The sequence below is a fragment of the Phalangium opilio genome, unplaced genomic scaffold (assembly GCF_054372755.1).
Source record: "Phalangium opilio isolate 3A_F unplaced genomic scaffold, DU_Popi_V2 ptg000079l_1, whole genome shotgun sequence".
In the NCBI taxonomy this organism is placed as follows: domain Eukaryota; kingdom Metazoa; phylum Arthropoda; class Arachnida; order Opiliones; family Phalangiidae; genus Phalangium; species Phalangium opilio.
Window position 1 is genome coordinate 8,727,982 of NW_028324187.1, and position 15,216 is coordinate 8,743,197.

Below are 15,216 nucleotides of genomic sequence, written 5' to 3' on the forward strand. Positions count from 1 at the left end.
CTGCCTGAGATAGTGGATCTAATAACCCAAGGGCTTTTGAATCTTCCTAAGTTCTAGCACCCCCCTACCCTTATAGTTAGACCAAACTGAATCTCTTAAAGATTAGGGCGGAAGAGATAGTAACAAGAGGCACGAGGCAAGTTGCAAGTCAAGCATGGTGTTCCATAAAAGCCTGTTGGTAGGACAGAGGTACATTAGGACTGTTCTATATGGGCAGTCAATTTTGAGTCTGTCGCATAAGAGACACCGTTGAGAAATTATGAACATTGCAGTGTTTCTTAAGTCTCCAACCGACTAAAGAAACCTTGAAACCCTCTCTCGGATCTTTGGGTTTAAAAAAACCTCCCTGTGAGCGCTAGGCGTGTTTTTAATTCCACTTGTTTCTCAAATCCATCCCAACGTAACCGCAATCTTAAAAAGAGACGAGGGTCCCTCCTTTAAAGCCAGCTACCCCACGCTCGTAGACTACCTGGCGTCGCAACCGGGGCACCTTGGATCCATCGTACGTTTTTGGGTGGAGGTGGTACGCTTGTGAAACAAACCATTGACAAAAGGAAACAGACAATCACCGCAGTCTCGTGTAGGAAAGTCATAACTAAACCAAAACAAGCGTCTTTTTTTTTCACGAGACCTGTTCTTTAAAGGCCCACGCTCGGGCAATCACTATCCCTAAAATCAAAATGCCCACACCCCCCCTTATGCCTTCAGTCTTATCAGTTGTCCATAAAGTGCCCTGGGGCTCAGCTTAGACTAAGCAGTTGATAAGGGGCTGCGGATTTGCACACTCTATTTAAGCTTAAAAAGTGAAGTATACTATATTTTCATTCAGGATTTGAAATGAATTTCGATGTTGATTCTTTATTGGACCAAAAAAAAAAACGTTCCAGTATATTGATAGGTGATGTTCGTTATCACCTTTCTTGAGATATCCTCTAGTCTTTGAATCGAGCCACGTAACCCCTAATTAAAGATTGGCGTATCTTTAGAATTTAGTTGTAAGAGTTAACCTTTTTTAGCATGTTTTTTTTTCTGACGTTCCTGATTCTGAAGTCAGTTCAGTTTAGGTATATCTCGTTTACATGTACGTTCAGAAGTATTTTAGTTGGTGGTTGTGATAAGACAAATAGTGCTAAAAGTAAATGGATGTAGCGGAAAAGGGAGCTATAGGCCCTGGGGAGTTAATTTCTCTAACACCTTTACCGAGAAATATCTATAGTCTAGTGTAAATTAACATTTGAGACAACTTAGGCTAATTAATTACGTTGCTAATGAGAATGACGAGAGTAAAATCCATATCACGTCGGGTCTTTTATGGAATTCTAATTAATAATTACTGATTCTGGCTAGACTATGGTTTGACAGTTAAAAAAAAATTCTGAAATAAATTTTGACGCTTCAAGTTAGCTTGGTATGTGTGTCATCCCGATTCTGGGTGTGACTTTTTTTCCCCTCCTTAATTACACGCTTAGAAACCTATGGTTAATTAATTACTCGTGGTTAAAACACCTTTCTTGAAAATTCTTAACACTTTCAAACGTGTTTCAATGCCTCTTTAGTAACGAAATTTAAATTTACAAGGCCTCGGGAAGATATACGAACAAGATCGCTAAGCCTAATTCTGATTTAACTCGACTTTGGCGGGAAAGACAAGTGCGATCAGTGTGAATCAGCATACTAACCGGTCTATGAAACCAATGAGTTGACGAACAAGATGGCCAAGCCTAATACTGATTGAACTCGACTTTGGCGGGAAAGACAAGTGCGTTCAGTGTGACTCAGCGAACTCGACTTTGGCGGGAAAGACAAGTTCGTTCAGTGTGACTCAGCATACTAACCTCTCTATAAAACCAATGAGTTTGGATCAATCCGTGGCACTGCGAAAAACGGCCTATTGTCAGTAAGAGAGGGATACGCTTTTTAAACTTTTGATTAATGGTGTTCGTACGCGATTTGACCACACTTTCATACAAGTACCGCATGATTTACTCCCCCCTGTTTGGGCGTAGTACTGCAAGATAGTGCTTCAGACATTAAAAACCGTAGAAAAAAGGAAAAATAGCAGAAAATAACCAAGGCAGTCTCCAGTTTCGATAAAAAATGTTAATCAGTAAGCAATAATAATCGACTCCAAGTCGCCTTATCTTCTATACTACGTTTCTTATTTTGAAGGTTAAGCTTCGCTAAGCCTAATATCTCAAATATATTAAAAGTATATTAATTAGAAGCTTAATTAATACTCTTAATTTGTTTTGAACTTGGTGGTGTCACAGCCAATTTTTAAAAATGAAGGCCATTCTAAATTTATTTTCAACACCCGCCTATAGAGACACCCCCTTAAATATTACGTCCACAAACGCTCGAGTAGACACTGAACACTTCTAGTTAATATACTTCTGTTTATATCTCTAAAACTTCTGAGTGAGAGAAGTTAAATAGGGAAAATAATCCATCTCTTTTCTTAAGTTAGGGCCCATAGTTGTGACTGTTTAAAAAAATATTCCAAGAAATGCATTGTGAAAGGCGGGAAGATGACGAAACCAACTACAACCCGCAGAAGTCGATAAAAAGGCGCCTGGCCATTTTAGGTTTCGGTCATTTAGGTAAGGTTAGTGACTTACTCTGTACGCCTTGATAAGAACTATAAATTTAAAATAATTCCGCGACTTTTTCTTAACTACCCTATCGCCTCTCGGTGGTTCTTGTAGTGTTGGTTTTGGTAGGGTACCTGTTTTAATAGGGGTAAAGTTTTGGGTGAGATTAGGTGAGCCGCCAGGGTCAAGAGAGCAGAGTTTTATTATGGTAAGCCGCCTGTTATAACTTAAGCGTCGCCATTTTTATTAATTGGGAATAAAGGATAGAAATCTAACTTTTGGTGATAACAGCTTGATGTAAAGCTTTTATGTTTAGACTTTTTAAATCTTCCCCTCTATCTCAGATTAAAGGGAGAGTGACGTGTTTATTCTTATCGGGGGTTTAATAATGGGACATGACTCCATTGAGCGGAATTACGTTATATCAAGGGCAAATAAGGAGAGCATATAGATAACTGGTAATGTGAAAGTAGAGAGCTCTGATTGGTCTTTAGATAAAGAAGATAGAGATAAGGAAATACACCAAAATTAATTGAAGGCCTAGCTTACTTTCTGTTAATTCTATTTGCCTTTGGTATAACACTGTCTTATACTTTAGTCTCCCTTTCGCGATAAAAATGAGTAGAGCCAGAAAGGCGCTACTGAACGGTTTTCTAATTCCCCTTTTAAAAAATTCGCGGACATAAATTTTATACTCTCCAAGGATTTTTAAAAATTTTATCCATTTGAAAGTAACATTCTTTTAGTTAAACGTCCCCAAGTAAAAAAATCTATATTTTATTATCCGAGAGATTTCAATTAGAAGAAGACTGACAGGCGCCAAAATTTGTTTGAATACGCGTTTTTATAAATTTGCGAAAAAAATATCGTGAAATACCTTTTAAGGAATACTTAAACGTACCGGTCAACAAATAAGGGACAGAAATATGTTGAATCATAAGTGAAATTAATCTCATCAAAGTCTATAACTTCTTGCGTGAGATGAGTTTACAGTCATTCATAATCAAATCTTGTTGTTTTATAAGAATATTAAAGGCTATGGTTTCCCATTTCTCGCAATACCCAGTTTTCCAGTGAAATTTAAACATAACCGCGCGCGTTGTGCTCTGTGACAAGCTCTGAATGACCTAAGGTCATGTACACTATGGTCTTCCATGAGGGGCTAGTGGTAACCGAGAAACGTCAGAGTACCACCCTGCTAGCTATTGACATTACGATTCGAAAGCCACAACATTAGGAACTTAGGAATATTATTATAATATGAATGGAGAACTTTGTTGAAGCGTTGAAGTATCCCTTTAAAGTTAAAGGAAGCAGAGGTCGTGTTTAAATATTTGCAGGTCGTTATTTATTGAAATGGGCGCGTGGTGAAGATACCGTCGAAGCGGTTTTGGTTTATAATCGACGTTTGACGCCAGAATTACAAGAATTAAGGCAATTAGGCGCCAATGGGGTCGCAGAGGTCACCGTCATCACGGGGGAAGATGAAGAAGACATAAACGACGGACTGATTGCCGCCTTGAAGCTGGTCAAACCGGATATTGTTGTCGAGGTTTCGCACCCGGATGTTGTGGCCAAATACGGTCGTGGTGTCTTAGAGATATGCGACTTTATGGTAAGATATCAGTCACCCTTGAACCCATAGGCCCAAGGAGTCAGTGTAACAAGGTTTTACTTAGATTTGTTCGCCATCTGCACTTGGCGACGAACAATTAGAAAAAGGGTTGCGTGAAGCTTGCGTGAATTTCGGACATGGGCTTTACGTACCTGCTGGAGCTCTTTGGGGTTTTCAAGACATTAGAAAAATGGCTGATAATGATAGTATTGAGGTACTGACCTAGCTGGTACTTCCCGTTATCTCTATTTGTCTTTGCTTATAACAATAATTTAACTTCAACAAAAGAGCCTTACGGTAACCATGAGGAAACACGTTGACAGTTTAAAATTGACTCGAACAAATGTCCTCTTAGAGGATGGTCGCAGTGAAGTTGTAATCTATGACGGTAACAAACCTTAGAGTCTTGCTATAGCTTAGATCTTAATACCCCCTCTTATCAAGGTCCCGTGAGACACGTATGCAGTTTAGCTCCTAACAATGTGAATACAATGGCAGCGGCGGCCATTGCTGCTCACACTCTGGGCTTTGACAAAACAAGAGGAATTCTTATAGCTGATAAAAAGTAAGCAACAAAGTGTGATTGACCCCTTTGAGTCATTCCGAGTTGGTAAAATGTCATTGGTGGTTATCAGCATGGCAAACTACCACGTCATAGAGATTGAGGTAATTGGTAAGAAAAAACCAGGTAGTACCTTGGATCCTTTTCATTGTTACACACGTCGAATCAACCCCGCTCCCTTGGGACAAGTTACGGGGGAAGCTACGTTCCAGACTTTCCCCGCTAGTCTTAAAGGTAAATGACACATCTGTATCTGTCCTTACGAATTTGTGGGGGTGGAAACGTCATTAGATTAACAACTGATAAATTGAAACGCTCTGGTAAAGGTGCGCAAGGAAAAGGTTCTGGTTTTCACCTTTGTTGATAATGACGGAGGAGGAGGCTTTGATCTGAGATAATAGTGCTTGTTTTTGAGTGGTGTCAATTGAAGTAATTGAACACGAAGTAATGACTAATAGTGTGATTATTTCTTATAGATATTTAGGATTAAGATAAAATTGACAGTAAATAAAAAAAGAATCGATGACATTTAATGCTCTATCATAAATTGAAAACACAAGTAACTTCACCGAAAAATTGAGCCAAAAATAACTAAAGATGCGCGCAAAGAACTTTTAAGTCTTTTGTTTGTAATAGACCCAATATGGTGTATCAAATTTTAGTTTCGGGACTACGATTAGTTTCGGGACTTGCAACGTCCTCAATTGATACGCAATTAGGAATATATTTGATGTTTGGTTAGAGTTCATTTTGGTTTAATTTACAATTGCAATTGCAATTCATTTCGTTTCTCGCAATCCCGTTTCCTTCGACCTAATTGTAGCGGCTTCCACCGCTGCAATTAGCGTTGATCTTAAGCCTAAAGCTTCTAATTTATGAACACCTTGAATGGTAGACCCTGCTGGCGAACACACGTCATCTTTTAAGGCACCAGGATGTCTTCCCGTTTCGAGAACCATTTTGGCGGCGCCTGCTAAACTTTGAGCCGCTAATCTAATAGCTAGATCACGTGGTATACCCATTTTAACTCCACCATCGGCTAAGGCTTCGATGGCCATGTACATCTTTTTGAGAAAATACGATTAGGCTTAAGGTTAAGGTTAATTAATTCTGTGGGGTTTGGTTTAGTTTTTTGACTTACGTAAGCTGGGCCGCCTCCGCTAAGACCCGTGCACGCGTCAATAAGTACTTCCGGAACCTCTTCGCAAAGACCAACGCTACTGAAGAGTCGGTTGGCTGTCGCTGAGTCCTTTTCTGTGGCTTGGGTACCACGGGCGAAGACGGACGCTCCTTCTTTAACTAATGCGGGAGTGTTTGGCATGACGCGGACAACTCTGCTTTTCCTTGGTAACATCTGAGGTAGGAATAAGTAAATGGATGACTTCCGTTTGAAATAAAGCTGCTCAAACGGCTCCGAGAGACAATTGAGCAGGTCGGAGCGGGTACGTATCAAACGTAAGTCGTCGAATCTTACTTGTTCTAAATATCTAATTGGTATACCCAAAGCTATGGAAATAACCAAATGTTGGTGTGGTTCCACGAGAAAGGCAACTTCAGTAAGTACTTTTGGTACAACGGGTGGTTTAACGCCAATTACCAAAACCTCGCAATTTTTAACAACCTCGGCGTTATCGTGCGTAGTGCGAACACCGAAAGCCTGCGAAACAAGTTTTCAAATTTACCACCCCATAACCTACCCTCTTATTGATATAGCCGTTAATGTCTGTCCATTCCTACCGCTATCTGTTCCGCGTATTTTACGTCCTGCGCAGGGCAACCCGCGATTATTCGATCGGGTTTAGAAATCCCTGCGAAGCGTGCGAACATTTTTTTTTTCAAATAAAATTAATAAAAATACGTAACAAACGCGCGGCGTGGATAAAATAGTACTTACCAGCTGCTATAAATCCTTGCGCCAAAGCTTGGGCCATTTTACCCGCGCCTAAAAATCCTATTCGCATGATTGAAGCTTTGTATCTTATGATACGTCACTTCCGGTTTGAATTATACGGTTATTACACTTTCGGGAAAAGAGTTTTTTTAGAGTTAGTAGCGCTGAAGGAAAGGTTGGACTCGAATTTTTGCAAATTCCTCGATTTCAATCAATACGGTTTGTGCCCTAGTTTCGAGGTCACAAATAGAGTAACACGTAGACTGTTCTCGGAGCGCGCGAAACGAGTTTTTCCTCGATAAAATTCCACTATTTGTGTAAACGTAATTAATAGAGATCGCTTTTAATTTCACTGCAAATCTAATTTCCGCCAGTACTTCAACTGGAAAATGATTTGGTTTGATTTGATTGAAGCCGTTGAGTAGATAAACGTTATTTTTATGTACAGTTTTTCGTAGCCCTCAAACGGACGAATTTTAGAGTTAACGTCACCTAAAATAAAATTTAGCAAAATAGAAAGAAGGAAAAAAAATAAAGCGTTTGAAAAATGTGGAGTGGATGGAGGGCTTCAGATAAAGTAGTTCCGAACTCTGAACTACGAAATTTTTATTTACCGGGGAAAAGAAGTAGATTAGAATGTTTGTTTTTTTTTATTTCATATTTTTCCATTCAAGAAAGATACATTTTTAGGAAAATTTTAAGCAAATTAGCAGCTGATATTTAATCTTATCAAAATATAAGGGTTTTTTTTATACTTACGTATTAAGTTCAATTTTAAATACTTTTCTTAAATTACTTGAAAGTCTAGTGGGAGTTTTGGTAGCTTTTAAAATTTAAATTTTGTTCGTCTGTAAACCCCAGGAAACGTTGCATCACTTTAAGAAGTTTCTTTATACTTGTGTACCAAATACGAAGTTATTGCGGAGTTATATGTAATGGAATCTGTCAAAGGGAAAAAAGTAGTCCGTGCGAAGTTAAGATGAGACGTTATACTCGCACGTGGGTATAGTTTTGCGTGACAAATTGGCAAGAAGCCTATTGTCGAGTCGGAAGAGTGGCGCACTACTGTAAGCCATGTGTCTGGGTGACAAAGTTTGAGGGAATAGCTTTCAATCACCCAAGAATATTGTAGCGTTTCAGTAGTACCCCAATCATCCCAAAATTTGCTCAATATTCATTTATAAATTCAAATAAATTCATTAGGTCTTAAGGCAGATTTACACCATTCATGTTTATGAAGAAATTAAACCATCCATGAATATTCTGATCCCCGCGCATTATATTTTTTTTTTTCAATATTCATGGTTAATCTAAATTAAATTCTGTTCATTATTCATGGTTAAGCTAAATTAAATTCTGGTCTTAAATCCGATATAGGTCTATGATTCATGATTGTACTGAATAAATTCATGTTAAATCTTTTGCTTCATGATAGGTTGATGGAATATTTTAAAATTTGTTCAAGGAATTATGGGAAATATTTTTAATAAAATATGGGCCTATTTTAAAAAGTACAGCGATTTCCATGTACTTAATTAAAGTGATTAATTTTGAATAATTGAAAAACAAAGAGCATTTATTTAAATAGTTTTATTAAACAAAAACAAATATTTATTTTTTCTCTACAGGCAAATCTTTATCACAATCAATTAAATTTCTTTCTTCCGCTGCAACCCATCTTTTAAATAAGTATTCCTATTTTAAAATAAAAATAATTAAATTAATTTAAATTAATTCTAAACCTAATTAAAATTAATAATTAAATACCTCTATTTTAAAATTTTTAATGCAATCTGGGGATTCGACATTATTAGGAACCCAAACATTGCAAAACAAAATTTCCTAATTTAATTTAATTTAACACAAAATTAGCACGCAATTAAACTGCAAAAATGGCAATTTTAATTTTTATACTTTTTTGCAATTGCTGTTAATTCTATTTAAACCAGCCAATTGCATCCACGTTAATTTATTTGAGTTTTTAACAGTTATAATAACAGAGTATTGGGAGTGATTATAAGCGGGACCATCCTTATAGATGACTAAATAATAAATATTAATTATTTTTAATTATTTAATGGTATTTTAACTTAATTATCATACCATAATCAACTCCGTATTTTAAACCCGATTTTGGTACCCATCCTTTTGATCTAAAATAATGATAAACAGCGTAACGTGTTGGAAAGTTATTACTTGATAATTGGCTGAAAAGTTTCCAGCTTTGATCTAAATTTAAGGGCTGAAATATTTAACAGAAATTAAGTTATAGTAATATTAATTTCTGTAACTACTAATTAACATACAGATCCATTTTCATTGGCTATGATACAAGGTACAGCATACATTAAAAAGAATGCCTATTATTAAGAATTTTACATTAACTCTTACATTAATTAATGGTAACTAATTTTAACCTCATTAACCTCTTCAAATGATAGAATTAACTTCTCGTTAATTTCTATCTCACTGTGAGGTTCTGTTTGATACTCTGATTCATCAAATGTAGTGGTAGATCTGGAAACAGTTATATATTTACAAATTTAAAGATAATTAAATGTGATAAGTACCTACTCAGGTGATAAGTCTTCTGAAAGATTAGAAGAAGGTGGTATTTCAAATGTTGGTCCATTCTTAGATAAGTTTCCTTTTCCGAAGAATCCATTTGAATAGATTTCGTTGATATTCCCATCAACTTCCACACCATTTTCTGTTACTTTACCTTGATAGAATGTCCACCATTTAGGTTCATCGCCTTTTAATGGAATAGGATACGCGGAATAACGTTCATCCATTTATTTTCTTATATCTTAAGGATAAACTGTGAATTTTAAATCAATTTCGGTAAATAATTACGCGCGAGTATTTAGGAATTTTGTTTTTTCCCGCCAACTTCAATCAAATAACATCTGCTCGATTGATAGACGATAATTCAATTCAGTACAGTTCTATAGTGTGAAAATCCACTCAAGGATGAGTAAAAAATACTAATGCTGTTTTCCTTTGGCATTTTCCATGGAGTAGTTTTATTGGACTGAGAACTAAAGGTCGCTTTATAATTGCATTAAATGCATATATGTCTCATGTAGTATTGCTCCATGGTGGAGGAATGCTAGCAGCCGATGGAAAACTTCATAAGAACAGGGAGAATATTTCCTGCCCTGCATCATCAGCCACGTGAGACTTCGTCACTGCCACATCACGCGTGTATAATTTCGCCTACAAAAAAAGTTCTAATATGTTTTATTTAGTTTTAACATTTACTATGATTAAGGTTCAACGGTTTCAATTTTTAACTCTTTAAAAATAAATTTTAAACTTTTTTATTAGATAAACTATTTATTTAAACCTATAATTCACCAACAATATGGTTTGACGAGCGCGGAAGGCTACGTGTAGTTGGGTCTTTTCGAAGGCATTGAGCGGAGCTTTAAACAATTTCTCTTTAGAGTGCCAGCTTCGTCGGCTCCATGTAGGGTGATTCACGTGGGTGGAAAAAAATATTGTAGAATAAGTTTAAAATCGTTCTTAAATTACTAAAAAATACAAAAAAATATAAAAACTAAAAATACAAAAAAATAGCAAAATATAAAAATACCAAAAATATTAATACAACTTTCGAAGAAATCGTAACCGAAGAAAGTAAGTAAAATTTTACCTAAGCCTTGCCTCGTTGACCTAAAATTTTAGTGCACGTATGGCCGGGGGAAAGTTGGTACGTTTTCTATGACATAGTGGGTATTCCCTCGGTTGCTCGTAAGCCTTGGCCACGAAAGAACGCCACATAGATGTTTTACACCTTTCTCTGCCCTAGTTTTTTTAATTAACCTTCAATTGTTAATGTAAAATACGGTAAATATTGCTTTATACGTAAGTTACGCTCGTTTAATTCCAAATATACCCTAAATTAAATATATCCCGTTAGAAGAGAAAGTTTATAAGGCCAAGGTCATAAATCAAGTTTTATTTTATTTAAATTAAACTGGTTATGTATTCCTAATTTAAGGCGTAAACCAGATGTTAGAAAAGTGTTCCAAAACGTTTTTATATAATTACGCGCTTGAGGAATATTTATATATAATTTTTTTCCCCCTGGTTGCCAATGGCCACTTGAGTTTTAAAGGGAATATTACCCTCAAACTCTAAAGCTGGGAATTTTCGCGAAATATTTTAGGAATCCCTAATCTTGGTAGTGGTTGTATAATTTTTTCCAAATGAAATGTCCATCTGGCCCCCAAACTAGCTCCAAAATTCGGGGTTATTTTTCTATTTGAACACACACCATTTTGTAGCATGTAATTGTTAAATTTCTAAAATGCCATAATCTTCCGAGGGGCTGATCACACTTTTTAATAAACGTAACACCATTTACACTTTAACCAATCTGACGCTATTGTAATTGGTTGTAAATTTAAAAGAAACCCTGGCTTATTAGCTAAGTGTGGTTAGCCCCTCGGTTCATCTCTCGGAACTTTCAATCTTTGGAACCATTATTGCGATCTCTTGGGAAATTGAAACTAGTTTTCTTTGTTGAGATAAAAGAAATATTCCTAGAATTTGGATCTCAACAAAGGGTACCACATGGGAAAGCGCCCCCTTTCAACAGTCTTCATTGTATTACTTACTAAGAATGGGATAGATCATTGAAAAAACTTGAATGATAAATTTCTTTTTTGCTTCTTAGGGTTTCCCCCCTTTTTTTTATCAGTCCAAAAAGGTTAAGGTGGGTCCATGGTATAAAAAGCTTGTTCAAACAGTTCATTTGAGTAGTTCAAAAGTTGTGGTTGATGTCCTGCTGATAAAATAAGGGCTTAGCAATGTCACCCTAGATAGAAAAGATACCAGGAGAGATTGGAAAAGGCCTGAAAGGCTGAAATAGCTCACATTCATACAAAAAGGGGTGTGGAGTTCAATAATAGTGTGCAGACCAGTGCTGTCAATCATTTCAAGGATAATGTGGGGTGGACGCGAAATCTCAGGCAAATAAGCGCAGCGCGCTATGGAACCCCTGGGTCCAGTCGGACGCTAGAAAATGGGGGAGGAATATTCGGAAACATGGCGTGTGGTCTCTCTCTAAGCCCATTTCGTATCCTCCCCCCCCCTCATCCTTCTACCGCTATGTACAACAGACTGAAAAGTTTTTAGATCTGTTCAATTGAGATCATCAGTTCCAAACATGAGAAGACGCTCTCACTAATTACTGCCAACCCTAAACTGCAGTCAAAGAAGCGGGGGGGGGGGGATTTCCAGGGTTCATACAAACCTGGAAAAACCAGGGAAATAAATAGTTGACACAAACCTCAGGGAAATTTAGAATTTTTAGCAAAATTCCGGGAAACCAGGGAAATTTGCGTCAATCAGGGGCTGAGTAATTAAGCATAATGTTCATGAACATCCCTCCATAGCATTAACATTACACTAAACTTTGGGGGCTCATAACTCTGGTCACATTAGAGATACGGTGATGTCCATAGGAGGCAATTTTTAAAATTTCCGGTGTTGCGAATTTTTAATTGTTAGCAAAATAAACATGAATCCAAGTGGCCCCAATTATCCAATGGCATCTCTCTATGTCGGAGATTTACACAACGATGTTACGGAGGCAATGTTGTTTGAGAAGTTCTCCACAGCCGGACCAGTTTTGTCCATCAGAGTGTGTCGAGACTTGATCACTCGTCGTTCTTTGGGATACGCGTACGTCAATTTCCAACAGCCAACTGATGGTGTGTAGACTTAAACAGAAAGGTCCACTTTGTATTGGGGGTTTCGAGTTATTCAATGGTGAATGTCTTTTATCTTCAGCTGAACGCGCGCTCGATACCATGAACTTCGACCTTATTAAGGGACGCCCGATTCGTATAATGTGGTCTCAAAGAGATCCGTCTTTACGAAAATCGGGTGTTGGAAATGTTTTTATCAAGAATTTAGACAAAAGTATCGACAACAAGGCCATGTACGATACGTTTTCCGCTTTTGGAAACATTTTATCGTGCAAAGTCGAAGTGGCTAATGACGAAGAAGGAACTTCTAAAGGATACGGTTTCGTCCATTTTGAAACTGAAGAAGCCGCCACTAATGCCATCGTTAAAGTCAATGGCATGTTGTTGAATGGAAAGAAAGTGTATGTCTGACCAGGTTCTTCTTAAGTGTTCATAACTTTGTTTTTAACCATTGTTTTTGGATCCTGTTTATAGTTTTGTAGGTAAATTCGTCCCTAGAAAAGAGCGCGAAAAGCAAATGGGTGAAAAAGCCCGTCGATTCACTAATGTTTACATCAAGAACTTTGGTGACGATATTGACGATGAAAAGCTGAGAGAAATGTTTGAGAAATATGGCAAGATCATAAGCGCTAAGGCCATGGCTGATGACGGAGGAAAACTTAAAGGATTCGGATTCGTCAGCTTTGAAGAACCCGAGGCCGCTGAGAAAGCTGTTGAGGACTTGAATGGCCAGGAAGTGAGTGGAAAGATCTTGTACGTCGGCCGCGCCCAAAAGAAATTCGAACGCCAAGCGGAGTTGAAACGTCGTTTTGAGCAATTAAAACTTGAGAGATTGAACCGCTATCAAGGAGTCAACTTGTACGTTAAAAATCTCGACGATGCCATTGATGATGAGCGTCTACGCAAGGAATTCACGCAGTTTGGAACCATCACCAGCGCCAAAGTTATGACTGACAGCTCGGGCCGATCCAAAGGATTCGGTTTCGTTTGCTTCAGTTCGCCCGAAGAAGCCACTAAGGCTGTAACCGAAATGAATGGGCGCATCGTCGTTTCTAAGCCTTTGTACGTCGCATTGGCTCAACGTAAAGAAGATCGTAAAGCCCATCTGGCCTCGCAATACATGCAACGAATGACTGGAATGAGGATGCAACAAATGGGACAGATGTTCCCTCCCAACAACGCTTCTTATTTCGTCCCGACCATGAACCCTACAACTCGTGGATATTTCCCTGGACAGATTGCTCAAATGAGATCCGCGCCTCGTTGGCCGGGACAACCCCAACTTCGACCCGGCGGACAACCTACCGGTGGATTCCCTCAAATGCAATCTGGAAATTTCGCACGCCCTGGACCTCGCCAACCCGTGGCCCCGAATCAAAATCAAAATGTCAGATCCAACATGAGCGCGCGACCCATCACTGGAGGACAACCCGGAACCGGACCCGCTGGTGGAAGAATGCAGGGAATGAACCCGACCTCTGTTCCAAATGCTCGTCCACAAACGATGCTCGCGTCTGGACAACAACGTACCACCGCCTACAAGTACACTTCCAACATCCGAAATCCTCCCCAAGTTGCCGTACAGCCTGTTCAACAAGTAAGTTAGGAACTTTATAAGCTGTCAAACTCAGTTCCAAGAGATTCCAGAGTTTTTAAGGTACACCATCGTTTCTCTCTTTGTAGGCTGTCCATATTCAAGGCCAGGAACCTTTAACAGCTTCCATGTTGGCGGAGGCTAATCCTCAAGAGCAGAAACAAATGTTAGGCGAGCGTTTGTTCCCATTGATCCATCGTTGGTATCCTGAACTCGCTGGAAAGATCACTGGCATGCTGTTGGAAATTGATAACTCCGAGCTCGTTCACATGTTGGAACATCACGAGGCTTTGAAAGCCAAAGTTGAGGAAGCCGTTGCGGTATTGCAGGCCCATCAAGCCAAAGAGGCTTTGTCTGGTACTTCCAGCAAAAAAGATTAAGGAGATTAAGTAAGAAGAAAAAAAGGACAATGCATTCCCTTTCCCCTAAAAGAATTAACGGCGCCATTTAGAAACATCGGGGGGAAACTTAATTTTAATGCATTAATCCCAAAAAAAAAAAGTTATTTTAAGAAAGATTTTTTCTCAACCCGACAACTTTTCTTCCCCTTTTTACGAAAAGTACTTTAATCCCAGCCTTTCCCTTTAGTTTAATAAAATTTCGTTGTTCGAATTTTCAGTTTATACTCGATTTATTATTATTCTAAAACTTCGGTATCGTTCGACTAGTATTTTTTTTTTTTTTTTTAATATATGTTTCTAAATTTAATTTTTTTTCGTGCTTTTTGGGTTAAATGTGGATTATTATATTTGTCACTTGTTAATTGATTGATTATTCTTTTACTCGTGAAAGATTAAATAATTTTAACGAATTACTTAGGTTGACGAACTAATTTTCTTCTGTATTTCAATCTTTAAAAAAAAAAATGAAAAAAAAAACACCCACGTGAACCAATAATAATAAAAAATACACAAAAAAATAGAAAAACCATAAAAAATGCAAAGGCTGTTAACTTTTGTGTTTTCTTTTTGTTTCGTATGTACTATTTTTTTTTTCTCTTCAGTTTGTATAATCGCCTAAAATAAAATTGGTATAAAGCCAGTATTTCGTCAATTTATTTTACAATTTAGTATCTATAATTAAAATAAAACTAATATACTTTGAATTTGCAGCTTTTTTCCCGCATTTTTCGACTTTTTTACCACTTTTAAATAGGCCTATTCGATATCTACGCTGTAGACTAGGTACCACTGGAAGTACAGATACTATGGTGAAAAATGGTTTCCTTTTCATCTCATTTATA

General features: G+C 37.6%; 4 protein-coding genes across 5 annotated transcripts; 2 read left to right on the forward strand and 2 right to left on the reverse strand.

The window, feature by feature from the left end:
• The first annotated feature begins 2,150 nt into the window (after window positions 1-2,150).
• Window positions 2,151-5,301, forward strand: LOC149654707 (aspartate dehydrogenase domain-containing protein-like). Its single transcript, XM_089846314.1, has 8 exons — window positions 2,151-2,169; window positions 2,468-2,600; window positions 3,932-4,206; window positions 4,271-4,420; window positions 4,495-4,594; window positions 4,651-4,771; window positions 4,842-5,002; window positions 5,095-5,301. Exons 2-8 carry the CDS (start codon window positions 2,507-2,509, stop codon window positions 5,130-5,132), a joined length of 939 nt encoding a protein of 312 aa, XP_089702440.1. The 5' UTR covers window positions 2,151-2,169; window positions 2,468-2,506; the 3' UTR covers window positions 5,133-5,301.
• P5cr-2 (Pyrroline-5-carboxylate reductase-like 2) lies at window positions 5,277-7,434 on the reverse strand. The gene is made up of 6 exons (XM_089846316.1): window positions 7,419-7,434; window positions 6,663-7,151; window positions 6,506-6,576; window positions 6,243-6,425; window positions 5,910-6,122; window positions 5,277-5,832 (listed from the first exon to the last, which is right to left on the reverse strand). Exons 2-6 carry the CDS (start codon window positions 6,727-6,729, stop codon window positions 5,548-5,550), a joined length of 819 nt encoding a protein of 272 aa, XP_089702442.1. The 5' UTR covers window positions 6,730-7,151; window positions 7,419-7,434; the 3' UTR covers window positions 5,277-5,547.
• Window positions 7,435-8,234: 800 nt separating this feature from the next.
• On the reverse strand, window positions 8,235-9,741 carry Tsen2 (tRNA splicing endonuclease subunit 2). Of its 2 annotated transcripts, none has more exons than XM_089846317.1 (7): window positions 9,234-9,741; window positions 9,086-9,176; window positions 8,966-9,019; window positions 8,763-8,901; window positions 8,574-8,701; window positions 8,427-8,501; window positions 8,235-8,354 (listed from the first exon to the last, which is right to left on the reverse strand). In XM_089846317.1, the coding sequence occupies exons 1-7, from the start codon at window positions 9,452-9,454 to the stop codon at window positions 8,271-8,273; spliced, it is 792 nt and encodes a 263-aa protein (XP_089702443.1). In that variant the 5' UTR covers window positions 9,455-9,741; the 3' UTR covers window positions 8,235-8,270. The 2 variants fall into 2 exon arrangements, with proteins under 2 accessions (XP_089702443.1, XP_089702444.1); XM_089846318.1 differs by having other exon boundaries at window positions 9,230-9,355.
• A 353-nt stretch (window positions 9,742-10,094) lies between these two features.
• pAbp (poly(A) binding protein) lies at window positions 10,095-15,015 on the forward strand. Its single transcript, XM_089846312.1, has 5 exons — window positions 10,095-10,301; window positions 12,180-12,382; window positions 12,462-12,780; window positions 12,854-13,976; window positions 14,063-15,015. Exons 2-5 carry the CDS (start codon window positions 12,190-12,192, stop codon window positions 14,351-14,353), a joined length of 1,926 nt encoding a protein of 641 aa, XP_089702438.1. The 5' UTR covers window positions 10,095-10,301; window positions 12,180-12,189; the 3' UTR covers window positions 14,354-15,015.
• The last annotated feature ends 201 nt before the right edge of the window (window positions 15,016-15,216 follow it).